Source organism: Juglans microcarpa x Juglans regia, chromosome 6D (assembly GCF_004785595.1).
Source record: "Juglans microcarpa x Juglans regia isolate MS1-56 chromosome 6D, Jm3101_v1.0, whole genome shotgun sequence".
NCBI classification, from domain to species: domain Eukaryota; kingdom Viridiplantae; phylum Streptophyta; class Magnoliopsida; order Fagales; family Juglandaceae; genus Juglans; species Juglans microcarpa x Juglans regia.
The window spans coordinates 32485609-32512568 of NC_054604.1; the positions used below are offsets into that span (position 1 = coordinate 32485609).

The window sequence follows — 26960 nt, forward strand, 5'->3', positions numbered from 1 at the left end:
GCAATTTGCTAGTAAATTCAATCAAAGTACTTTATGCTCCTAATATTTGACAGATCAGCAAAATGTCAATTAAAAAAAAAAAAATGCTCCAAGTCCTACCTTTCATTACTTGAAAACGCATGTGAGTGATAAAAGCTGCATCTTTTACAATATTTTACCTCAACCCAGGTACTTCATGTATGCATTTTGTGGTTGCAACTTAAATAAAAAACCCAAAATTTATAGTAACACCTGATGTTCTGTAGTTCCTTTGGCACCACAACTATGATTCAACCATCCATCATTATGAGCTTGAAAGCTTCATCATGGGACAGAAAAGATGCAAAGTACTGGGTCATTTGGCTACATTTGCCTGTAAGCACCACTAGTCTATGGCTACATTTAATTGAATATATTTTCAAATGATTTATTGTTTTACAGGAGATGACTGGAAAATACAAAAAAGAAAAAGAGAGGAGATGAATACCATGTCAGTTCACACTACCTCTATGTGACAAACCAAATAAATCACAGCATGAAAAGTTAAAGAAATGCTAAGCATATTCCTTAAAATAAAATAAAAAAACCTAAAATCAAGATTAATCTCTAACCAAATGCAATAAAAAATAAAAAAGAACCTAAAATTATCAACGAGACCCCAAACAACACTACAATCCACGGGTAAAAATCCTAATTCTCTGTACAGTCATTGTATAAGCATTTCTATTGTATAAAATCAGGCTGATAAAGATAGGAATTCATGAAAAATAAACTTAAAAAGATAAGTACTAGAGAGAGAGAGTCACCTGCTAGGCGAGGCGGCGACGACGTGGTAGGGCAGAGTGTGGGAAGGGGCGGCAGTGCACAGCACGAGGGAGAGAAGAGACATGAACGCGCGAATATAAAACACAAAGTATCTGGATGGGGGAGAAGGAATATAAGGGGAAATTTTGAAATCATTACCTTTTTCGGCGATTATAGTCAACGCAAAAGATTTTCTTCCCTTACCAACAAGTGATGTTGCGGCGACAAAACAGTCACTGCAAAAACTCATAGTTACGGCATTTTCCCTTTATTGCCGCAAAGAAAATCCACCTACAGTAAAATTCACTTTTTGCGACTAAATTTATGTCGCTGGAAATGAATTTAATCGTAAATACTCTAAAATCGTCATAAAGATAAAAATATCGTCGCAAAAAGTTTGGAAACTGTTCACAATGAAATAAAAATCAAATTTGCTATGGCAACTTTGTTTGCGCCCCAATAAAGTACTATTAGCAATGATTTCTTTTACAATGAATATAAAATTGCTGGAAAAGAGCCTTTTTCTTGTAGTGTGGGATGGGAGTTTGCACTTCGCATTGAGCCAAGGCGGGGATGGACTTCTTTTGGGCAAGAGGAAAAAATACCGTTTGAATAAAGCGGACGATTTGAATATACAAGCTTCATATCTTAGAGGAACAAAAAGCTTCTGGCAAAGCAGACAATCAAATCTATGATATATGAGCAGAGTTAACAATAGTAGGCAGAAGGAAGGGACGCATGAAAAGAAAAAAAAAAAAAAAAAATCTAGGTAGCAAACAGATAGTCTCGAGTGGTAAGGATATCATTACCCTTAATTTACAGGCCAAATTAGTAGGAGGTCGGAAGGAGAGAGAGATGATCCTTTTTAAAATGAAAATAAAAAAACAAAATAGTATGTCGTGTTCAGTATTGATCATGTGGACAATTCATTGGGCTTGACGTGGGTTTATACGCATGTGATATTAGTTCAAGGAAAACAAAATAAAGAGACGTAGATATATAGAATGGATAAGGTGACAAACCCACTGAGCAATGGCATAAAATTTAAATGACGAGACAAGTTTGATGATGAACTGAAATTAGAGAATATTATTGGAGTAAATCTTTTCTCAAAACTTAAGCTTGATATGCTTTTAGGGTAAAGTACCTAAATGCAAATATATACTTTGGGAGCCAATTGCATGACTCTTCCATGCAGTAGTCCCATGCACTTTTAGAGCTGATTTAGTTACACAAAATCAAACTATCTCATCTCATATAATCATTATAATTTTCTCAAACTCCTACATAAAATATAATAAACAATTCAACTTTTTCAAATCTCAAAATAAAAATTATATTATAATAATATTTTATTCAACTTTCAACAAAATATCTCATCTCATCACATCTAAACTGCGTAACCAAACGAGGCCTAGTCAAGAAAGTCGCTGCCGTCTCATTACTTGATTTCTATGATCAAGGCAATCTGGCCCTAGCTTCGTTGATAGGCAGGATGAACCTTCTCCATCGCTTAGGCCAATGAGGATTAATTACTATAAATAATACGTACCCTACCCCAATATCAAAAAATATCATAACATCATTCATTTGAATAATTTCAACGGAGAAGAGAACAATTATCATGTACAGGCAAACATTGATCTTTGTCCACATGATCATCATCATCATGTGGAGTGCCAAGAGTTACTATTTTAGGAGTGCATGGTTCAAGGGTGGCCGGGCCCTCGCATGCACATATGGGCAACAAAATTTGGAGCGACACCCAAATTTGCAGAAAGATGGTCTGCTGCATGCCAAATTGGCGTTTGCAGTTCACCTGATTGTTATGTTTATATAATCTTCCTAAATAATTTTCCTTTCTCTCAATCACATGATGTAGAGTGATCAATTGGTATGTATGATATAGACAGCACTCATGAATCACTGCCTACACTTCATGATGCAGCTAGCTAGCATGCAAGGGGGAAACCATGTGACAATAATATTGCTGAGGTATTTGACATGTACTGGTAGCACGATTGCTTGGACAAGTTGCTTGAGCTTGGAACTCTTTAATGCTGATTGGTCTAATGGAACCAGGATCTTAGTACAATAAAAAGTGATAAATTGTGATTCACTTGGGGTTGAAACAAACCACAAGTTTTACATTCTCTCTGATGATTCAAAATAAACAACAGACCCTAGTATTTATAGCCTGCATGCACTCCTGACCATGCACAGAAACTCACTCATATTCTAATAAAAATAACAATCTTAATTGACATGAATTAGTTCAAAGTAATAAAACAACTGACAGACATAATAACTTTTCATACTCTAATTAAATAATAACTCTTCTAGAATAAAACACAACTTCAACCCATTTCGTGTTCTACTCCACTACGGCTTCTCCACTTCGTAGTAGACTTCCAAGTTCCGTTTCCATCCATCTTAATTTGTTGAACAAATAAGTGAAATGAGGGGAAAATTGATAATAAAGATAGCTCATATATGGCTTGAGAGGGTGGATCAAGCTCCCCATGAATATTGATGGAAGTCTCTATCAAACCAAGGGAACCCTTTCTCCCTTTCTCTTAGTCTAGCTCCCACGCTTTAGAACTAAAAGGGTAAAGAATAATTTACTTTATATATAGAACATTCCAATCTCATGATGTAAAAATTCGACTGCTCAATAAATACTGATCATCATGGCGGCCATGATCTCCTTGGACCATATATATAGGACAATGAGCACTCGCAAAATTCTTGGTCCATTTTCCACTTTGTTCATTTGGATGTCACATAATTTTCTATTTTGGACAAAAATTCCTAGTTATTCCATGTAATAGTATATGCCTGAGAGGGGTTTGATTAGGTTGCAAGTTTTGTACGGTACATCATCAGTCTGCTTTCATATGTCGAGTAATATCACAAAGAGGGCCCTGCAAAAATGGACATGTTAACCACTAATATGGGTAGATCCGACAGAACAACCTCCGACCATCCGATGTTGCACATCACAGTCTTCTGGACTTGATGTAGGCTCCTTATCTTCGATGGTTGGCTACAGTTCAATGAGTGTATACAAACTGAATGTCAATATAAGTTACCAATAGCCTGACCTACCGCGTGATTAGTAGGATGGATGATGGATTAGAGTGATGATTATTTAAACCACTAACTTAAGGGTTGAAAACTATTATGGCGTATGTGAATGGGAAGATAAGCATTGTGTCATTGGACTTCTGTCCTTTTTTTTGCCCCAGTGAGTCGGCATTCGTCTGTCAAACGAACTCCTTATTGGGTGCCCATTGCCCTTTTATTGACCCCACAACTTCCATCATGGGAGATTTGAATGAAAGAGTGACGAATGGGGTCATTTACAGATGTCAGTTTGGTTTTAGATGGCTTTTGAAGAGATTATAAGACCTATTTCAAAATGTAAGTAAAGAAATACGCATCAGCTTAAGGGTTAAAAGTTTGAAATTGTCCTTTATCTTAAAAGTTTAAATTGATAAAAAAATATAGATTTAATTATTATATTTTGTCTTAATAATCTCTTATATGTGTGGGCCAGACTCCATTCTCTTCTATGAGCTCAACACGTGTAGTGTTTAGTTAAAAGAAATGTTATAAGAAAGTCTTTCACCATACATATCTACCTAACCAACACCTATTTATCATTTTTGTTTTTTTTATTTAAACATTAACATAGAACGACAAAAATGATAAATTACATATTGATTAGGTAGAGGTGCATGATGCAAAACTTTTATGTAGAATTTCTCTTTAATTAAATGGAGATAGAGTAATTAAAAGTTAAGAGTTCGAATTCAAAATCTCTACTAGCTCTAGTACCTTGTAAAATCACCATATATCCTAAATGGTTATAAATTGAATAAAATAGGCAGTTTTAATCATTATATTTTATCTTAATAAAGAGTATATCTTATTCTATATTGTTTTATTTGTTCACATTACATGTAATGCAACCATAATTCAGGCGCGCATATCGTGACTCCATATTTATTCACTATATTGTCCCTATATATATATATATCTCATATATATATATATATATATATATACACACACACTCACACAATCTTATTGAAAACATTTATTAACATGTTATCCATTAATAATTTGTTATTATCCAATTAAGTATGATTTTTTTTAAACCTTGACATAAAATCACGAGTGGATATTTTCTTCCAAGCCATCTTGTGATTGATGTGAATAAGAAATATATAGCCGTGTGGGCCTTAATTCCATTATGGACACAAACTATTATATATAATTGAATTAACCACGTTAATTAATCTCCTATATATATATATATATATATGTCCTTCATCATGCATGTCTCTTCTCTCTCTTCCTTTTTCCATCTTCCTTTATCTCAACTTAAAATGGTACGTAGGAGAGCTTAGGTTATCTTTGGCTCCATAGTTTGAATTCAAATATTTCTGTGTCACTAATAATAGATTCCGAGTACAATGAGTACTACTCCATCTTTACTCACTTTAGTTCTTCTTTATGCAAAAGCTCTCTCTCTCTCTCTGTGAGATAAGACTGCCCGTCTAGCATCTGAACTTCGCCCAAACATCGCTCAAGGTTGTCTGATCATGATTTCTTGGTCTGGTTTTAAGAATGGTAGTTAATACATTTGATGAGGAGTGATAACGAATAATATGAACTATATATATGTGCTATTATCCTTTTCCCATACTGCACTGAAACAGTAGTCATGAGTTTATTGCATCAAATATCCAATCAATTGAATGGACGTTCCTTGTTAATTAGCCTCTTTCTGGATTGTCGACAATGATCACGATAGAGATCAATGGATTGTAGGGTAGGTTTGGAGAGTGAGATGAAAATTTTGTGTTTTGTTTGAGAGTTTAAAATATTATGTTTTAATATTATTATTGTATTGGGATTTGAAAAAGATGAATTGAGATTTGAAAAAGTTGAATTATTTATTATATTTTGTATGAGGCTTTAAAAAATGTATAATGATGAGATGAGATGAGAATTTTATGTCTCATCCCATCCCCAAACCTGCCCTTAGATTGTCAAGTGGGAAAATGATTTTAATTGAAATTGAGGATAATTTTATAAATTTGAGAATTTTTTTTTAATGATGTGTCACGATTGTATTAGTTAATTATAAAATGAATTGTAAAATAATTATAAGAAAATTGTAAATATACCGTTACTCTTATTGTTATTTTTAAGGTGATGACGTCGTAGATTTTTTTTTTTTTTTTTTTTTCTAGATTAGGTTATATATATATATATATATTATGTCACGTGTAAATACATCCATAGATGATGTCTCTGTACAGTTTACACAGTACAAGAATTAACTCAACAAACTCGGCAGTTGGAAACTTGGAAGTTGGAATTGAATGCGAACACCATGAAACCCAATTACTTGTGACGGTAAACCGTGAACCAAAAAAAGGTTCCAATTTCCAGCTCTACCCTAAAGAAAAGTGAACAGGTGTTTAAATCTGCAATGGCAGGTAAGTACTTTACGTCAGAAAAAAGAAAGAAGATGGGAAAAAAGGCCCACTTTTTTTAGTAAGATCAGAAATAGTCAAATATTCTTTGAGTCTCGTCTCTGTCTCTCTGCCCTCCCCTCCACGCTTCAACTGAGGAAGCAAATCAAAGCAAAGTCCGGTTTTCTCTGAGTCACATCCTACACGATTTAGGTCCACCTTCCACTAAAATCTACCTTTTCCAACTTAGATTTCACACTTGGGTCTTGTTGGGTCTTTTTTCTCATATTCTTCATTTTCTCAAGAAATTTTCCATTTTTGCGCTACATTTTTTTTTCCCTGTACAACCAAGCAGGAGCTATTCTTCAATGGTCCGAGTAGGAAGACCCAATTTGAAGCTTTACTAGTTCTCGTTGACAATGGCCACTTCAGGTGGTGGCAGTTACAGAAATGGGACTCACAGGAGCTCTCTGAAGGTGGATAGGCCTCTCTCTATGAACTCGAACCCCAAGACCTCTGTCAAGTCCAAGCCTTTGTCTTCTTCTGGGACCCGCCGGATCAGCACTGGCTCTATCGGTGCCGCCACCGGAGCCGCCAAGGACGATGCTGGAGGTGAGTTTTTGCGGTTTTTTCTATCATTGCTGCTCGAAGAATTTGAAATTCTTGTACTTGGCGATTGAGATCTTGGGCTACCAATTCTCTTGTTTGGGTGCGTATAGGTTTTGTATCTAAGAAATGTGACTTGTGCACAATTCAATGGGAGGTACTGGCATTACGGGTTTTGCATTTCGAGTTACTTCTCTTGTTTTTTAAAGCAAAATTGCACAAGGAAAGTACTTTCTAGATACTAAGCAGATGGGACCGAAGATTGAATTCTAATTGTAGTTAATCTTCCGAGTATTGATTACCTTCTGAGCAGTTATGGACGAAAGTCCTTTACCTGTTAATAAGTTATTGATGGAGTCCCAGACTGGGATAAAACAAAAATTTGTTAAATACTCGGCATTATGTCTACCGTTATTTTTAATTGGATTTTGCGATCATCTACTTTCTTTGCGCTTATCAATGAAGAATTACTACTATTAAAAGATAATTTTTTTGATTGGTTTATTGTTCATTTATACCCTCTGCGTCCTTTTAGAGCTCTGAGGTTACTTCGCTACTTCATTCGTATCAATAAAACTTTCATTTTACTTATAAAAAAAAAAAAAAAAAGAGCTCTGAGGTTAGGTGAGTAAGAGGTCGGCCCTGGTAAGGAAAAGAGATTATGCCTTTTTCTCTTTGTTACTATTACAAAAGATTGGCTAGTAAGATTTCCTATTTGAAGAAACTGTGTTTTTTTAATTCGTCAGACAGACTTTTTATTATTCATTACATATTTTCTATATTGAGGGTAGTTCCTGGAAGAGTTCGAGTAGCTGTGAGATTGCGACCACGTAATGCAGAGGAATCGGTGGCAGATGCTGACTTTGCTGATTGTGTAGAATTACAGCCAGAGGTACTCCTCAACTGATATTAATACTTTTTCTATGTGGTTTCATTACCTGTTTATGGCACAGTAATTCATATTTTGTGTGATCCTTTTCAGCTTAAGAGGTTAAAACTTCGAAAGAACAATTGGGACTCGGACACTTATGAGTTTGATGAAGTGCTCACTGAGTTTGCATCCCAAAAACGTGTTTATGAAGTTGTGGCAAAGCCCGTTGTTGAGGTGTGCATTACGTGTGATGGACTGCCATTTAATCTTATATGCATTTGAAATCTGGTTTTTTATTCTGAAATATCATATTGCATATTTTGAATTTGAGAAATCCAAGCTGAGAAAAAAAAAAAAAAATTGTAAAAGCCAAGAGTAAAGAATGTTGTAGAGAAATGAGGAAAAACTATTGGATCATGTAGGATTCTGATTAAGTGAAGGGTCAAGTTAGAAGCACCTGAACGTATTATCGAGTTGAGTGTCCTTTTTTCTTTTTACCTAAATGTTGTGTTTGTTGTTCCTTACATCTAAAACTATCATTCACTTATTTGAATTATGCATATGAAACCTGAAATTGTTATCAACTGCTTGCCTTTCTAGTGCTTCTTGTTTTTAAAGTACTTTTGTTTTCACCTGTCATATGCCTCGTAGCCGGGAAAGTATGCAGGAGCTGTGTTATATTCTTCATTATGAATTTGAACAAGTTTGTTTCTTGTTCCTTTTTTTTTTTTTCTATGTAACTCCTCCAAGTGACATTCCTTTTTGTATTAGAGTGTCCTGGATGGTTACAATGGGACCATCATGGCATATGGGCAGACTGGTACTGGTAAAACGTATACTCTTGGACGACTTGGAGAGGAAGACACAGCTGCTCGTGGAATAATGGTGCGTGCTATGGAGGATATTCTGGCAGATGTTTCTTTGGAGACCGATTCTGTCTCTGTCTCATATCTTCAGGTTGTTGTTTAATTTTTATTTTCTAGTTTATCGATGTATGACTTCATTATCATTTTAAATGTATCTCATGTGCTGAAGTATACATTAAACATTCTGCCAACGCTATTAGAAGTTCATGCTTAACATTTTGGTTACATATACATGCAGCTTTATATGGAGACTATACAGGACCTTCTTGATCCTGCTAACGATAACATTCCTATTGTGGAAGACCCCAAAACTGGCGATGTTTCACTGCCTGGGGCTAACCTAGTGGAAATCAGGGACCAGAAAAGTTTTGTAGAACTGCTACGAGTAGGGGAAGCTCACCGCTTTGCTGCAAACACTAAATTGAATACAGAATCTTCTCGTAGTCATGCTATACTGATGGTAGATAAATGCACTTTTCTTGTTTTGTGATGCTTGTGCTCTTGAAATTTCTTGGAGCTTATTGACACTTATATGAAAAATCTTCTACTATATTAATTGAGCATTAACAGAGAACTCTAATACTGCAGGTACATGTAAAGAGGTCTGTCAAGGGAAAACATTCAGCTCTTTCAAGTGAAAATGGTAACAACCCCCACATGAAAACGTTAAAGCCTGCCATTGTTCGGAAGGGAAAACTAGTTGTGGTTGATCTTGCTGGTTCAGAGCGTATTGATAAGTCAGGTATGTGAGCACAACAATAGGACTTGATTAGTGCTCTTCCCTTCTAATAACTTGGCACTTCTTTATTTTTGTTTGTTTTATGTTCCTATTCTTCATTCATGAATTAACAGCTTCCTTATGGTTCTTAAATTTTTGCTAGATCATGTTACAATCTGTATCTTTATACTGGGTAGTTTTCCCTCTCCCTTAGTTTATAGTAGGGATTGCTCACGATGACATGTGGGCTTGCAAGTGTCAAATTTGTGTATATCTCTATGACAAGCTAATAGTTATAATTCAATATTTTGCTTTCAGAGTGATATTTTGGTCAGCCAAGTTGAGAAGTTTTTTTTTGCTAAGTAATGACACCGAATTTTATTAAAGAACTTTTAGAAAAAAGAATTTTATTTAAAGAGCAGGGAGTGCTACCCAAGTACATTGGAAGTATACATAGGAGAACTAAATATAGTATTCGTGTGGACAGTGACCATTCATGCAAAATAAAGGTTTTTGGCTCCGGTGGTGTTCTCTTATGGTGTTTAAAATTGCAAACAAATCACTTGTAATGATGATTAGTTGGGAACAAACTGGGAGCACACTTAACTCTACTAGAATGGGAGTTGTTCCAAGTTTCTGAATATGATTTATATTCTGTGATTGTGAGTTTGCACGTGTGCTTTGTTGCGGATAAAGTCCTCTTGTAAGATTTTCACAGCCAGTGGAATAACAACTATATGCCAAGTTTTAGATGTCATATTTATGGATTCTGGGAAATGAAGCGCACAGAACAAATTAATGCCTTCTGCTTCTTCTTTTCTTTTTTTTTTTTTTTTTTTGGGGGGGGGGGGGGGGGGGGGGGGGGGGGGGGGGGTGTCTCTCTATGTGTTAACCAATCTATCACATATTTGTTTCGATAAATATATTCTGTGGCAGGAAGCGAGGGACACACACTAGAGGAAGCGAAATCTATTAATCTCTCTTTGAGTGCATTGGGAAAGTGCATTAATGCACTGGCTGAGAATAGTGTGCATGTTCCTGTTCGTGATTCAAAGCTTACAAGATTGCTTAGGGATTCCTTTGGCGGTATGATCACATGTATATGAAGTCTTTTGCCTTTTGTGTTTTGGGTGAACTCAATTCTTGAGCAAATGATTTTGGGACATGTTTCCTTCCTTAAGATATGTAGAAATTCAGGGGGTGTTTGGATGTTGAAATGGTTTCATCTCATCCCATCGCATCACATCTTAACATCCAAACACCACTCAAACATACACTTTTCAATTTCAAATTTTCATCTAATCAATTACCTAATCATTACAACTTTCTCAAACTTCCAAACAAAACACAAAAAACAATTCAGCCTTTTCAAATCCTAAAAAAAAAAATAATATTCTAATAATATTTTGACTTTATAATATTGTTATTCAACTTTTTCTCTCTCATTTCCCAAAACCCCATAAAACATCTTAACTCAAACTATTTCACTACTATTCACCAATCATTTCACTACTATTATCTCATCTCATTCCTCAAGCATCCCCTAAATGACTGAATGAGATGTGGCTGATCTCTAGAGGTTCAAAATGTTGTTACAGATTCTGGGATGAAGACCTCTGAGTCATCAGTTCTTGCTGATTCTCTATGTACTGAATCACTTAAGACTGGATTCACTTGCTCAATATGTAATTATTATAATACACCCAAAAAATATATAATCATTATACTTAAGAAACCTTGTTTAGGGCATGAGATTTATAAAAAAAACAGTGATTTTATTCCTACGACTGTACATACAGTTTCGGGAAACCTTTTTCTTTTGGCAGATTATTCCATCTTTGGCAGTGCCATTGTACCATGCAAATGTCCAGTATGCTTTTTTTTTTTACTCCCAATTCTATGAAGTACCATTCGGTACATAATTTGGTATTGCTATATATGTGACCTAAAATCGAATAATTTTAACAGGCACAGCAAGAACTTCGCTGGTTATTACTATTGGTCCATCCCCACGCCATCGGGGAGAGACAGCAAGTACCATAATGTTCGGACAGAGGGTGGGTTCCAAAATCAGTGCTTTTTCCTCTCACATTCTAAAATTCTTTTCTTACTAGTTAACTTCTCTATGGGCATCATTATAACAGACCACTAGCATATTCTGCATGATGTTCCTGTGTGCTGGGACCTCAATTGTGTGATTCAGGGCAGAAATCAGTTATGGGGGACTTCAGACCACATAATGTTTGTTTTGACTTGATGCTTTCCTGTATTGTTATCTCATAGGCAATGAAGGTGGAAAATATGCTGAAATTAAAGGAGGAATTTGATTACAAAAGTTTATCTAGAAGGCTAGACATACAATTAGACAAACTTATTGCAGAACATGAGAGGCAGCAGAAAGCTTTTGAGAATGAAATTGAAAGAATTACTACAGAAGCACAAAATCGTATTTCTGAGGTCGAAAGAAACTACGAAGATGCACTGGAGGTAATCACTTAATTTACTTATCTATATCTTCAATCTCGTATGTGCCAACATCTGCAAATGCACATGTGGATACATGTGGGAAGGAGGGAGGTTCTTTGTTACGTGATTGTAGCTTATGGTGGAATATGTATATATTGTGTTATATCTTGATGTTCTAATCCACTTGAGATTTACTTGCAATAGCTTGTCCTGGTACCTTGGCTCGTATCTCAAGTACGAGGGGATGACTATAGGCATTTTTTTTTATTAGCACCGGGTGTCCAGAAACAACGTCTTGACTAATCCCGGGGGTGGACAAGCCCTCGGCAAGGAGTTTCTCGCAAGTGCACCTTGGGTAAATTCAAGGGGAAAATCCCCCAGTCCGATGGCTCCTAGAGATTGTTTGCACCCAAGGGGATTTGAACCTTAGACCTGGGGGAAGCATACCCCCAAGCCCAAGGCCTTTACCCCTACAGTTTCCCGCATAACTGTAGGCATTGTCATTGGTATCTTTGGGTGCTTCTCTAAAGAAAAATGCACAATAGCCTCTTTAAAAGTTATATTTATTTTCAATTATACGTGTATCTATTCTGTTCCCTCAAGAAAGCTGTTGGATTTTGACATGACTTTGTAACTTGGAGAAAGCTAAACTATTTACTTCCACTTCCAGAGATTTTTAAATCTCTTAATGGGAATAGTTGTTGTAAGTGGAAACTTTGTGCTATCTGTTAGTTTAATTGCCACTTGAACTTCATTTAGCAACTATCATGCTTTTCCAATTGCATATTGAAATCCATGCATGCCTTCTCTTTTTGAAGGACGAAAGAGGAAAATATCAGAGAGACTATATGGAATCAATAAAGAAACTTGAAGAGCAATTGGTGAAGAATCAGCAAAAACATGGCTTTGAAAAAGTTCCAGTTGGAAGTGAGGATGATTGCTCTGCTTTGACATCTAACACAGAGGCAATCTTATTTTAAACTCAATATCTTGTCATTTATCATTGAACAAACTGTAGGTACATGCATGGTATTTTTACTAATGCTATTTTCATTGTCTTGTTTAGTTTATGGTGTTATTAGTTATATGCTAGATATAATCATCTTAGAAGCCAAAAATGGTGTATATAACATGTCTTACAATTTTTGTCTCTTCGCCTTCACACCAGGATATATGTCTTCCTTATCCTTTCTTTGATCAATAGTATTTTATCTTCATTATCCTTCGTGACCTTTTCGCTAGCTGCAATTTGCCCCAAGTTTCATTTCCCTTAATGAAAAAATGATTTTAGGGTTCAACTCGAGTTGGAAATTTTGAAGAATAGCTGAAACTGAAGCTTGATTTGAACTTCATACAGAGATTACGCATTATATGGCTCTTACATATCTTGAAGATATTTACTTTCTGCATTTTAACTGTTAATCAAGTCAAGCAAAAGCCCCATAACTAAATTGATGGAAAGTTGCTGTGTATGAAGAGGCTTATGAAGGTTTATGTTAGAAGGACGGGATGGTTGAGGGGAGGCACTTGTTGAAGGCAAAAGGGGCATACTTAGTATGGTCCTGGAATATCAGCAGTCTTGAAAATGTTCATTCAGTTGTAGCCTATGCTGGAGTGTGTTTTGTGACAAGATTTTTTTTTTTTTTTTTGGGGGGGGGGGGGGGGGGGGGGGGGGGGGGGGGGGGGGGGGGGGGGGGCTCTAAATATGCCATTCTTGGCCATATCATCCATTGCAGTAGTAAGAACTAAAAATTATTTAGTAGAGTAGGAGAGTAAAATCATTAGTATCAAAGGTTTGAAATTTTGGTCCATATTATCAGATTCAGAATGCTCTTTAATGGTTTGAATTAGCCTTACTTGTCCATTGCTGTGGGGTCTTCCAAATTGTGGGTGTTAAATTCTGTAATTCACAAATACAAATGGTTTGATCCTTTTGGTCCCTTTTTCCCTATAAATGGTGCACATGTGAAACCTTCTCTTAAGATATTCCTCCATTTTCAAATTGGTTCAGAGTTCCAAGATCTCTGCTGTTGAGGAAGTTTCTGAGCTGAAAAAACTACTTCAAAAAGAAAGTCTTCTTAGGAAGGCTACTGAGGAGGAAGTTAATAGTCTTAAAAGTCAACTAGCTCAATGGAAAAGGTCAGAGGTATGTTTTATGTATCTCTAAACAATTATTTTCTCAGCTTTGTCTATGGTCGTCATCCTCTCTCCCCGTTTCCCCAATCTTTGGTATCTTAATCTTACGTAGAATGCTACTTTTGGTATGATAGGCATCAGGGAACTCAGAGATCATAAAGCTTCGTAAGATGCTGGAAGATGAGGCACGCCAGAAAGAGAAACTTGAAGGAGAAATAGCAATACTGCATAGTCAGTTGCTTCAAATAAGTTTTGAAGCTGACGAGGTATGCTTTATTTGGAACTTACAAGGCTCTGGCTTAGTTTGAATTTAACTTTTTGTCTGGATGATATCCATTGACGTCCTCCCTTGGAATTTTGTATCATAGTCCTTGCCTTGTTCTCTCATCTGGTAGAAATGAAGTATGGGTTGATAAGATAGTCTTGCCAGAAATTCTTTGATACTTGGGTTATGTGATCTCGGATCATAAATTTTGTGGGTTTGTTCATTGTTTATTAATTGGACTCTGAATGTAAAACTTTTGAAGATTTTTTGAAAGTTGGTTTTCATTAAGTCAGTGTTGGGATTCTTAGTTCCTAAGGCGCCTCAATTCCTGCAAAAGGTGGGATTTAAAATCTTACTACTTGAGGAAGAATATTTCTTCTCTATTCCAAGTAATTGTTTGAGATAAAATCACGAACTGTGTTGAAGATGTGCTATTTAAAGCATGTTCTTGGTTTTTGTTCCTTGGTTGCACCATGCATTCAAGGCTCAAGCCAACCACTGCAGCCATCACATGAAGCAAAAAAAGGTGGTTTGGGGCAACCAGCATGGTGGGCAGACAATTTGAGCCTTCCATACCGTGGTTTCCTTGATTTTGCAAGCCTGGGCAGCAGCAAGCCATGCCTTAATTTTGCTGTCATTCATGAGCAGAAGATTAGGAGGCCTGTAAAGGAAATTTTGAATTGAAATGAAGCAGCAACAATTTCCTATTGCTAATTGTTGGTTGGAAGCCTAAGCATAGTGTATTGAAAGTCTAGTGCAAGTTGATTACTTAAGCTATTTGGGGTATCTACAGACAACACATAGTGATTTCATTTTGATCTTTTTGAAAATCTATTGCAATGTGAATCTTATCTTGACACTTTCTGGACTGATTTACTCTCATGATGAGAGCTTGCAATTTATGGGAATTACTCATGATATTTTGTGTCATTTTCTCTCTCCCTCTCTCTCTCTCTCTCTCTCTCTCTCTCCATGGCACTAGAGTATGTTCATGGTACATATCTCCGTCTACAAAAGTAGCATTTTAAATTTGAGTTATAAATTAAATACTTGATCTGTAGACAAGAAGAAGACTTGATAGAGGTGGGTCTGGTAAAGTTCCTGGTGATCTAGATTCTCTCTTCTCTCAAGTTAAACTTCAACAGCAAGAGCCGGAAAATGGGGAAAAGGCCTCAATAGCCAAACTCTTTGAACAAGGTAAATTCAGTGCCTGTTCTGACATCTATTTTTCATTTGAAATCATTCTCTGTTTACTTTCTTGGCGTTTCTTCCTGATAAAGTTCAATATTCTTATAGTGGGATTGCAGAAGATTTTGTCATTGCTTGAATCTGAAGATGCTGACTTGCGAATTCACGCTGTGAAAGTGGTTGCAAATCTAGCTGCTGAAGGTGCCTGTATTTCCTTGCATTATTTTCTAATTTATCACCTGATCATTTTGATATCCGCTATCATAATATGCTTGCAATATGGTCTTGCGTTATCGTCACATTTTCAGTTGATAGTTATTCTTATTTCTCTAGTTCTTGCATAATGTAGGCAATATAATGTGTCTTACTTTTGTCGGGCTTTAGTGTTTTCAATTCATCTAAAATGGGGAGACTGTGGGTTAGTTACTGAGACCTGAGTTTGTAACACGTCATGTAGGGTAGAGTTGATTTATCTCGTTTGGACACAGTTTTTGAATTCTGAATCATTTCACTACTATTCTGAGAATTCTGATTCGTGAGATGGGTTTTTCTAGGAAGTGCCACACTTTTAACGATGATTCAAATTAGGGGAATCAATGGCAAAGTGTCTAGGGCTTTTGAGCTGCTTGGTTTGGCCCTTCTGGACCTAGGTGACATAATCCCTTGAGTAGGGAAATGAATGGCTTTATCTCTATAGAAAATGATGTCACCGTCTTGAAATGTCTGGCATGATTTTTGCCAGGTTTATTCATTCTTCATTTCAGTGAAATGTGTGGAAAAAGCAAGCGCAACGTCCAGAATTTTATAAGCTTGCAAGCTAAGGTTGAGCTATACTAATTTTGAGATATAGAAGACAAACTACCTATAAAGTCATCGATTTTGAACTAAAATAAGCTTGAGCTCCAGTGGAAGCTTGTTTGACTTTAGTTAGCTAGCCAAGACAATGTCAAACACGTTAAGTAGCTCTTTGAACCTTGTTCAATCAAAGTAACCATTCAAAAATTGATTTAAGCTTTGGGTCAAGCCCAAGCTGTTTTTCATTTATCAGGCCAAAGCTTAAGTATCCCCGAGCCGAGTTTGTTTACAATGCTAGAAAGTGCATTGTTGGTATTGTTATTGTTGCTATTTTGTCATTTGGCCATTGGTGGAATTCGGGTTGCTAGAAGTATTGGTGCCAACAATGTGCAAGTTCTTGGTTTAACTGGTTAAGGCGATAAAATTTTGTGTAAAAGTAATGCTGATAACTATGAGTTGAATTGAACCCCTAGGAGTTGGCTCAAGTGGTAAAGGCCTTGGTCTTGGTGGTATACTCCCTCCAAGGTCCAATGTTTGAATCCTATTGGGTGCAAACAATCTGCCATCAGACTGGAGGATTTTTCCCTTGAATTACCCGAAGTGCACTTGCAGGAAACTCCTTGCCGAGGGTCTGTGCACCACCGGGATTAGTCTGGATGTTGTTCCTGGACACCCGGTGCCAATAATAAAAAAAAGAGTTGAAGTGGGACATAGAGATAAAAGATAAAAACAATTCTTGAGAAGGTAGAAAAATTTATCCGTTGCAGTCATTAATAAAGACAAGTGTTATAGCAGGTGGACTAGGTGTTGATGTCAGTAAGTGAGGAAAGGCTGGGTTCTCCTTTGTTATAATTTTATTCGAGTCTGTATTTTCTTGTTTCAATTGAATTTAGGGTCTGTTCTTCCGCAGAGGTTCCTCTTTGGAATGTGAGTGTTATAGGAGGTTTAGGGGTGATTTCCTTGGTGATCCATTGGAAGGCAAAAGTTCAGGAAGGTGATTTTTGTCATGCATTTTGACTCTGTTTATGATGCTTTGCTGAAATTGAAGTAGAACTTTGTTCTTTCAAATCATAATACGTGCTTGACATTGTGTATGATATTGTTTTGTATTGAACCAAGTTCTCTTTCTGTACATATGGTTCTCACTTCAATATCACTTAAGATTTGCTACAATATTGCTTTTGCCAGCAATGATAAAGCTTTCCCTATTCCATCCAATATGCAGAAACAAATCAGGAAAAGATTGTAGAAGCTGGTGGTCTTACTTCCTTGTTGATGCTTCTTAGGAGCTCTGAAAACGAGACCATACATAGAGTGGCAGCAGGTGCAATCGCCAATCTTGCCATGAATGGTAAACTTTTCAAGTACATTACTATAAATATATATCACTCTTGGCTGATAATATTACTTGTTTTGGCCATGATTTTCCTCATATGTGCTCTGTGTCATATCAGAAACCAATCAGGAGCTCATCATGGGTCAAGGGGTATTGGTCTGTTGTCGATAACAGCAGCCAATGCTGAGGATCCTCAAACGCTTCGGATGGTTGCTGGAGCCATTGCAAATCTTTGTGGGAATGGTAAACTATCTAATCTCTTCCAATGTGGATTTATGGAAAAATTTGTTAGATTGTGCTACAAGGTATGAAGGAGATCTCACAAGTTCAAATTTTTATATTGGATCAAGGTTAATGGATTGTGCTGGAAACTGGAGCAAATTAGATAACCTATTTAAAAGAACTATAGTTTATGGATTCATGAGATCAGCTATATATACGTTTCATTAAGGTCAGATGCAAAGATAACTTTATTTGAAAATAAGTTGAAATAGAGAAGGTAACTGCTTCTTCCTGCTACAAAATGTGGACATACTCAAATTATTCATTTTTGTTTCCCCTTTTTTCTCATGCTATGAGGATAATTTTGATGCATTTTCCTTAAATTTGGTCATCAATGATGGGCTGTATATTTAGAAAATCAGCTTCACCTGACCATTAAAATGTATCCAGTCACTGTTGTGATCTGTTTGCCTAATTTTATTACTCATCCGATCAAGGCTTGATAGTCTTCTGAGGTTCTTAAAAAGAGAATGAAGTTTAGATTGGGCGTTTCAGGTTGCAACTATGTGTAGAGCCATCTTTCTGTGAGGGACATCATGGGTTGTTGAATGTAAACTAGGGGCTAGCTTGTTCCTTTGGGATGTGATAGTAGTCCAATTACTCAATGAAAAGTTCATTTCAATTACATCGGTGACTTGCTGTCACTAACTAGTACATGCTACTGCATCATCCAGATAAGTTACAGATGAAACTAAGGGGTGAAGGAGGGATCAAAGCATTGCTAGGAATGGTCAGATGCAGACATCCTGATGTTCTTGCACAAGTTGCTCGTGGAATAGCAAATTTTGCAAAATGCGAGTCAAGAGCGTCTATGCAAGGTGAAAAGCTTGTAAAGATTCCTCGTGTTCTAGTTGCTGCTTTGCTTGTCATGTGATACACTGACACACAAGAGAGTCGTCTTTATTCTTAAGAATTACTCGTTAAGTTTTCTTGTACCTTATAGATGAAATTGCACATGTAAAAAGTGTCAAATGATACCTGTTATTTTTTATGAACCACATGTACTTAAATCATCCTTTTCATCCTCTTTCGCAAGTTTAACTGTTTTGTTTATCATATAGGAACCAAGACTGGAAGGTCTCTTCTGATTGAGGATGGTGCACTTCCATGGATTGTACAGAATGCGAACAGTGAAGCCTCACCAATCAGGCGTCATATTGAGCTTGCACTCTGTCACCTAGCACAACATGGTATCTCTCTCTACTCGTCTTTGAACAAGATTTGTGTTACCATAGAATGATTTCTGAGAAGTCTTGGATTACATTTCAGAAGCAAATGCAAAAGACATGATCAGCGGAGGTGCCTTGTGGGAGCTGGTTCGTATCTCACGGGACTGTTCTCGGGAGGACATAAGGACTCTTGCACATCGAACTTTAACTTCCAGCCCTGCTTTCCAAGCTGAAATGAGGCGTCTATGAATAGATCATTGACGAACGTGTGAAATAACTGAAGCAGCTGAAGTGTGCATAGACAACCGATCCCAGCTCAAGGATTGATCTTTCTCAAGGTGACAAGCAGGATGCTCTGAGTTTGATACTTATAGCTGTATTTGCCAAAGTTTTGTTATTAGTAGGGAATGCTTTGGTTGTTTTCCTATGAAGTTGATTACACACGATACCTCTACTTAGTAGGGCATGCTTATTAAAAGTGTTATCACCCAGGCGTGACCATCTGTGTTAGCCAGTACCTAGCATGTAAATTCGATTTGTAAATGAAATAATTAGGATTTTCTTTTCTTTAAAAAAGAAAAAAAGAAAATGATCTTCTTGTTCTATTAATTTTTATTACTATTTATTATTCTATCATTATTTTTTCATTAATATTTATGAGATCGCCTCACTACGAGCAACCTTAATCAACTGAACGATCATAAGCGTCTGGTTCGACTGATGTTACCTCGACTCAAGGATGATAATTCCTATTCTTACTTGAGATGTAGTGAAATTTGACTTAGACCCGATTCTCGTAATAGACAAGTGGGAATCTAATAATAATCTATAACGGGAATCTTTTTATGAGTACTAAAGTCTTTATGGGAGACTACGAACTCAGTCTGAAACAGGTACGTACTTTCCTAGTTTCTTTTTCGGTTATGGTGGGAGTCAAAGCCCATGGCACAGATATATGTTCCAGACCAGCACAATTCGTGCCTTAATTACATGGACATCAATCTTAAAGTAGGGAGTACTTCATACTGGGGTATAGAGCAAAATCCACTTTATGTTCGTCTTTGATAGATATTGTTCAAAAGAGAGGATATGTACAAACTACAAACTTGTCTTCTCTCTCTCTCTCTCTCTCTCTCTCTCTCTCTATATATATATATATATATATATATGATCGCTACCATGAAATCTCAATTGAACAAGTCTCTTATACAAAATGACAGTTGCTGGGCATGTACGTATTATCCAATAATCCTTAAAAAAGTTTTATACGCTTTTATATACACTTTAATGTACTTTGACGGTCCTGCATTGGCGCTATGGTATCACCATCCTGCAAAGCTTTATGGTCAATCAAATGCGCCTCCCCGGCCCAAAAATAAATAAATAAATAAAGGCAAATACGTGCGATTTCTGTGCTCTCCCCAAGATAAGTAACAATCAAAGACAAGCGATTTCTAGATTCTATGTTCATTAAAATTTGGAACTTGTTTGTTAACCATCATGAAGGAATCTCGATTGATATTAGATTCTGCATTTGATCCTGAAGATCATGCCACTGATGCAATCACCAATTGTGCCATTCCAGAAGAAGATCATGCTGTTGCCTACATGTACTCAAGGAGAAGATCATGCCCTTCATTCACAAAGGGGAGCTCATACTCATGTAATTGATGATTCCTTTAATTTTGTGAAGCAAGAACATGCATTTGCAAAAGAACTTGATTCTAAAAGATAGAGTAGAACCAATATGAGCTATAGTGCTAAAGTAAAACAGTATAACACGGGAAAAAAAAAAATCCAAATATGAGATTATTCTGAAGGAAGAAGAGATCTACATGACGCTGTGATACGCTACAGCGACAAAAACAATTAACAACAAAGAAGAGGCTGAGAACCAAACTACAAAGGTAAAACCGAGAAAATGCCTCACTTAATTATACAGTACTAGAACGAAGCATGGTAATTGACTTGATCCAGACCTGATCTCTATATACACAAAATCCATTGAGAGAAAAAGGTAATGAAACTTGCTTGTGCAACAGAAGCAATAGTTGAACGTAGAGATCATCTGTTCAATGATGAATGGATACGTTTTTTATGGCTGTAAGAGCAAGCTTTTGGAGAAAAAGAATATAGCAATGTTTTCACAAGGGAGTTTCAATACATGCAGAGAATCTGAACCCGGTTCGGCTTGAACCATTTAAACTTCGAAGACTTAGCCAATCCCCGATTCCCTAAAACAGAGAGAGAGAGAGAGAGAGAGAGAGAGAGAGAGGCCATAACGCTCGAGGGCACTTTGTTGTCGTGGTTGTTGTTGCCTGCCTTGTAATGGAAGTGTTTTGGTGGTGTTATTTGCCTCGAAAAGGAGCTTGAATATCAGAACAGTGCACTTGTAAACCAGCACCCCAAGATTTTCATGTCCCCATATATCGTAAACCCCTCAGTACAACTCCCTAGAAAGAAAGAAACTTTTATGTGTAAACTCTATGCCCATACCTCATTTCCTTCTCGTAAACAGTTTGGCAATGTCACCCCCATTAAAACCGTCGGGTTCAATGAACCCTCCTTTGTTCTTATCGGTATCTCGGTAGATATATCATTCATAATAATGAGGCTACAAAAGCATACATATTGTGATATAATACCTTTCTCTTTCTCGCTAAATGCTACATAAAATATATAGTACTAGCCCTTTTTTTTTTTTTGCATAAAATAGTCCTAGAGAAGTGGTTTATATATGTATCGGACAAGTGCTCGATAACTTGAGGAATTTTCACTAGCGTATTGAAGGGACTTTTGTAATTGAGTGGCTACTCAATGTGTGAAGGGACAATTGTTATTGTCGCTAGATGCAAGTGAGTACTTGGGTGAGAATGAGAGATAATAGCTACTACATTTTTCTGGCTGCTCTTTTTCTTGTGCTTCTATCTTTTTCTACCGCACTAAACAAAGTACTACTGCAGCTGCTGTTTCAATAGCATCAAACTCACTCCAGGAATTCATGAGTTTACAGTCCTTGATCATTCATGTAAACACATAATCTATTCATCAATTGCGAGACAAAAACTAAACAGAAGAAACAATAAAGACCTGCAATGCTCGACAACCAAACATTCCTAGCTACGACGTTGCAGGTGATATCTTGGTAAAGCTGAATGAAAAACCTGGTAGGGCCTTCAATGACACTTCAGTATGGAGGGCGACCAGTTGCCCAGTATGCCTCAGCTGGCAATTGAATGGAGTTGAGAAGATTAGGCTGTAAGCCATGAAAGAGAGGCGCATTTGCGTCTCCCAAAAGCTGCTGCTGCTGCTGTTGCTGACCAACCGCACCTGGGGACCCAATTGTACCATCTTGCATTGGCACCTGAGTTTCCTCCTCTTCTAGAGGAAGCCTTTCATATGCAGCGTTACTAAAGGAGGCCGCCATGACTACAACCGGTCCAGATGCAATTAGCGTCCCAACAACACTACCCCCCACCACCTGGCCTTGTCCTCCTGCTAAATATATAGTCAATCCTGTCGCAGCAGGTGGTGCTGGTGGTGGTAAGAACGACCCGGCTAGAGATAAGATCTCGAACCGACCGTGTAAAGTCACGATTGCACCGGGTGAGGCCGGCTGCCTCAGTGTCACATTAGTCACTGTGCCGGTCCCACTCATTATGCAGACCCCTCTCTGGCGTCTCCTTGCAAAGGTAGCGACACTCTCAACAATATCACACCCATCACCGATTTCCATTACATGGGTGCGTAGAGCATTGGCGCTGTCGCGTGTGATGATGATCGGTGGCTTGGGCTTGTTCTTGGATCCGGATGGCCTTCCACGGGGTCTCCTTGTGATCTCTCCTTCTCCAGGGGCCATGACGAGTTCGTTGCCTTCGCTGGTATTGATGTTGTTGTTGCTGCTGCTGTTGTTTTCATCACGATCTCGTTTCTGGGGCCGGTTTAGGCCACTGCTTCCGCTTTGCTCATCTTCTGAATTTTGTTGTTGTTGGTGATGAAATTGTTGTTGTTGATGGTGGTGTACATGAAGATCTCTTGTGTGGAAAGGAGGGGGAAGAGAATGGCCATGTGCTGAAACTGGATCCATTAGTTATTAAGTACTTTAATTTCTACCTTCTATTCTTATCTCAAAACCCTCACTTCCTTAATCTAGATAGAAACTAAGCACAATTAGACCAAGAAATGGAAAAAACAAGGAGTAAAGGTTCTACAATTTCAAAGAAGAAGAAAGAAAGTGGGAGCACAAGGGGAATAAATAATAAGATGACTTCTGGGTGTTACCCTTTAATTTTCTCGCTTTGTTGCTTGCTTTCTTGTTTCTTTATCTAGTTTAATGAACTAAGTATTACTAGCTCTTCAACGGAAAGGAGAGAATGAGTGGATTTTTGGTGTCATCCACCGAATTCTCAGCGGAACTTACCATCTTTTAGGGGAGCTTTTGTACGTGTGGCTTTAGTTTCTCCTGGTGGTCTTGTTGAGAGTTTTGGGAGAGATGAAGAGGAAAAGGATAAGTTTGGGGTTCTGATCTTCTTCTAGGGGATAGTGTTGGGTTAGGGTTAGATTGACAAAATAGATCAGGAGATGGGTTTGGTTTCGGTAAGACTGCTTGCTCATGGGCGGTGGATGGGTCCCCACATCTCTCTCTCTCTCTATCTATCTCTCTGTCCTCCTTTGTTTGATCTTTAATTCAACACTCCACGTTCTCTCTCTTTCTTGCATATATATCAGATCGAGCGAGAGGAAATTAATTTTTTAAGCTTTCTTATAAACTTCGCATGGTCCTAAGTCAAGTCCTAATTACAATCTCCAAGCTCATTTGATCTTCAGCTTATAAACCTCAGTACTTCTCCTGCATCCTAATTTGTTTTTTGTTATCCACGTAGGATTCTATGTTTTAAGATATATACAAATGCTTTGTTCCAAAAACTCATAAACGAGCTATATATTTAATGCATGTTTGCAACAACTCTTAGCATATTGTTTAATTAATTATAACGGTAGAACTGATCAAGAACTTTTAAAAACATATGAAAAATCTGCCTAGCTGTAACCTTATAATTATTAGGACCACATGATCACTTAGCTAGTAATTTACAAAGCAAAACTAATATTTAATTATAATGAAGAGATCAAAACAGTAGAAACAGGTTTTAACAACGTACGTATATACGTAGGAAACACATGATATATACAGTGGTCGTTGAGTAATTTAAACAAGGTAGAAGTGCGTACTTCAATTTTCTAGATGCCCACACATGCTGATCCTCTTGTGTCTAAACCTTAACGTTATGGTCCACATGCTTTTGTAAGCAAAGAGACACGTGTTTGCCCCCCCGCTCTTTTCGGGTCTATTCCTGATCTGTACTTGATCTATATATATATATATCTTGGGTTTGGTTGCCCTCGGTTAGAGTTATACTAGTCATGGTCCATGACCCCCAAGTGAAATTCTCGTTGGCTATTGGTTGGTAGCTAGGGCAATGCATGATGGTAATATCATGGTATACGGAGCGTACATGACCAAAGGGGCGGGAAGAGCTAGCGAATCCAGGTCAGTCGGTCAGTCCTTCTTGTCGCCTTTAATTTGTACTACTGATGAATTTAAATTCACACAACGGACCAACCAAGCCCCAAGGGGGCCACAATTGCGTTCTTTGAATTGGTCCATTTTATGGCAGGAGAAATGAGATTTTCAATTTTCTCAAAGTTTTATGTAAAATTTAATAAATAATTTAATCTTTTTAATTTTTAAAATAATAATAATATTTAAAAATAATATTTTAATAATATTTTATTCAATTTTTAACTTTCATATTAACTTATCTCATTTCAACTCACTATCCAAACGATATCTTAAAGTGTTGGAGTGTACAAATGTTATACAATTTTTTTTAAAAAAAGAAATTAAGTAAATATGAAAATTACATAAAAAAATTAATTTTTTAAAAATGGTCTTGATCTATTTTTTTAAAAAGGATTGTGTAATAATTGCGCACTCTACAACTATATCATTATTCATAACTGTGTTTAGTGAAAGCAACCCCAAAAATGTTGGTATCTTATAATTATAAAGAGTTATATATGCTATCCAGCTGCCTATATTGCATACCACATCTATTTTGATTTTCTTTTTATTTTTGTTAAACTAATTGAGTTCTTCTATTCATCATCTATACACTATATATTTGCTAAGGAAAAAAAATAAAAGTATGTGTGTGGTGTAAGAATGATTAGTAAAATTTTTCTATAAATAGTATTAAACAAATTGTTATCACTACATATTCACATTTCTTGAGCGATTATATATTCACATTTAATTATGTCCCCTCCAGTCGTGTGCTGCCACGCGAGCCACAAAAATAAGCATTAATATTCGTCATCGTAGGCATTGGGATTAAGAATAATAATACGGATACGCACATGAACTAATATTTTACAATCAGCCAAAATCATGATCATAGTATTATTTTATTAAAAAATACAGATTGAGATTTTTTTTTTCTTAATTTCAAGTTTTTTATATGATTTAAAATTCAAATTTGGCAAAGCCGATTCTATTTTGTAAAATAGTTTCCATATATATATATATATATATATATATATATATACATATCAATTAAGCTTGATTAATGATTATGATCCCTAGCTAGTATCGTCTCCATTTTGGAAAACGATCATAATTTGTTTCCAAATGATTACGTACTCTTGTGTACTTCACCCAAAGAGACATTATATATATATATATATATATATATATATATATATATATATTTTTTTTTTTAATGTCGTTAACCATATCGATCTGCAATCGTTAACTGTGATCATTAACGTTACTGATCAGCAACATCTAGTGCTACCACAAGGTGCTATCCCTTTTGGGGATCAGTAAGAGTTGTTTGGAACGGGGCGGGCCGGGCACCTTGACTTAAGCCTGTGTCTCACTTAGCAGGATCAATCTGCCTCAAGCCTAAGTACATTCTTCAAAAGAATCAAAACTGAATGTCGATTTAAAACCTATATATACCACTTATAGAGAGAGGGAGAGCATATGATATATATATATACATATATAAGTGAAAGAATGATGAAGGAAACATATATACAGGTTGTAAGGTTGGTACTTGTGGGCATGGTTTGACTGCATAATCCAGAGTAAAATTAGACGCGTAAGAGGCGCTGACACGCACCCGCATGCACGCAGAAAGCGCCAGTATCGCAGGAGCGCGGGAGAGTTTGCTGATTCTGAAACTGAAAGAAAGACTATCTTATGACCCGCGAGTGCAAACCCCTGCATTAAAAGATGCTCTTTGTCGGGCTCTCTCGTGGCGGGCCCCCTCTCCACACACCTCTTAGATCATCTTTTGCACCACTATTCAACCTCCAAGTCTCTGTCCTCAAAGGAGTTCTTGTTATAAGCCAAGAAATAAGAACCCAAACTCGGATACAGCCCTCCAAAAGGCAACTAAGGATAAGAGACAGCTTGATTAGTGGACTTAAGTTTATGGTTAAGCATCCTAGCTAGCTATTTCTTGGGCACCGCTGGTTTTCTGTCATTTTAATACATGGATAGGGTTACTATTTACTCGTACTCATGTTCTCATGTACATGATAAAAAAAAAAAAAAAAGGTTTCTATCTTTCATTTTCTGCATGGCCTACGTAATCTTGGGATTGATTGTCCTCATCAGTGAATACGATTAATTTGGCCGTATGATCACAACGAAATATCAAGAAAAGCTCAGGAAAATATGAAGTAATGAACCTTTAAAAAAGGATGGATCCATATCTCAAAGAAAAAGATTGCATGAATTTTGAGGCCTAAAGTGAGAGAGAGAGTAAATAAATGCATGAAGTGGTTCCAATAATATTTATAATAATTAACTGTATAATTTTTTTGGAGATGGAATCCAATATTTCACGTATTTATAATTAGTTTGAGCAATAACTTCAAGAAATCTTATTCCAAACTATATGATACACTCAATGTGAAA

The 26960-nt window shown here is 36.7% G+C and overlaps 2 protein-coding genes and 1 long non-coding RNA gene across 3 annotated transcripts; 1 reads left to right on the plus strand and 2 right to left on the minus strand.

Annotated features, from left to right (window-relative positions):
- Nucleotides 1-6251: 6251 nt before the first annotated feature.
- LOC121234909 (kinesin-like protein KIN-UA) lies at nucleotides 6252-19579 on the plus strand. The gene is given in 20 exon segments (XM_041131051.1): nucleotides 6252-6884; nucleotides 7670-7770; nucleotides 7861-7983; nucleotides 8521-8706; nucleotides 8854-9075; nucleotides 9204-9357; nucleotides 10270-10419; nucleotides 11302-11390; nucleotides 11617-11820; nucleotides 12618-12764; nucleotides 13811-13945; nucleotides 14070-14201; nucleotides 15262-15397; nucleotides 15497-15589; nucleotides 17409-17534; nucleotides 17638-17664; nucleotides 17667-17762; nucleotides 18476-18619; nucleotides 18863-18991; nucleotides 19071-19579. Coding segments are annotated over 20 exon segments (2736 nt in total). The 5' UTR covers nucleotides 6252-6691; the 3' UTR covers nucleotides 19220-19579.
- Nucleotides 7319-12217, minus strand: LOC121234910. The gene is made up of 3 exons (XR_005934464.1): nucleotides 12038-12217; nucleotides 7995-8004; nucleotides 7319-7330 (listed from the first exon to the last, which is right to left on the minus strand). It is a non-coding gene; the product is annotated as an uncharacterized LOC121234910 (long non-coding RNA).
- Nucleotides 19580-21960: 2381 nt separating the features above from the next.
- LOC121268912 (AT-hook motif nuclear-localized protein 24) lies at nucleotides 21961-23604 on the minus strand. Its single transcript, XM_041173181.1, has 2 exons — nucleotides 23391-23604; nucleotides 21961-23119 (listed from the first exon to the last, which is right to left on the minus strand). Exon 2 carries the CDS (start codon nucleotides 23055-23057, stop codon nucleotides 22158-22160), a length of 900 nt encoding a protein of 299 aa, XP_041029115.1. The 5' UTR covers nucleotides 23058-23119; nucleotides 23391-23604; the 3' UTR covers nucleotides 21961-22157.
- Between the last annotated feature and the right edge of the window lie 3356 nt (nucleotides 23605-26960).

Excerpts from the sequence above, each read along its gene's own strand:
- LOC121268912 (XM_041173181.1), bottom strand. The coding sequence starts at position 23,057 with ATGGATCCAGTTTCAGCACATGGCCATTCTCTTCCCCCTCCTTTCCAC.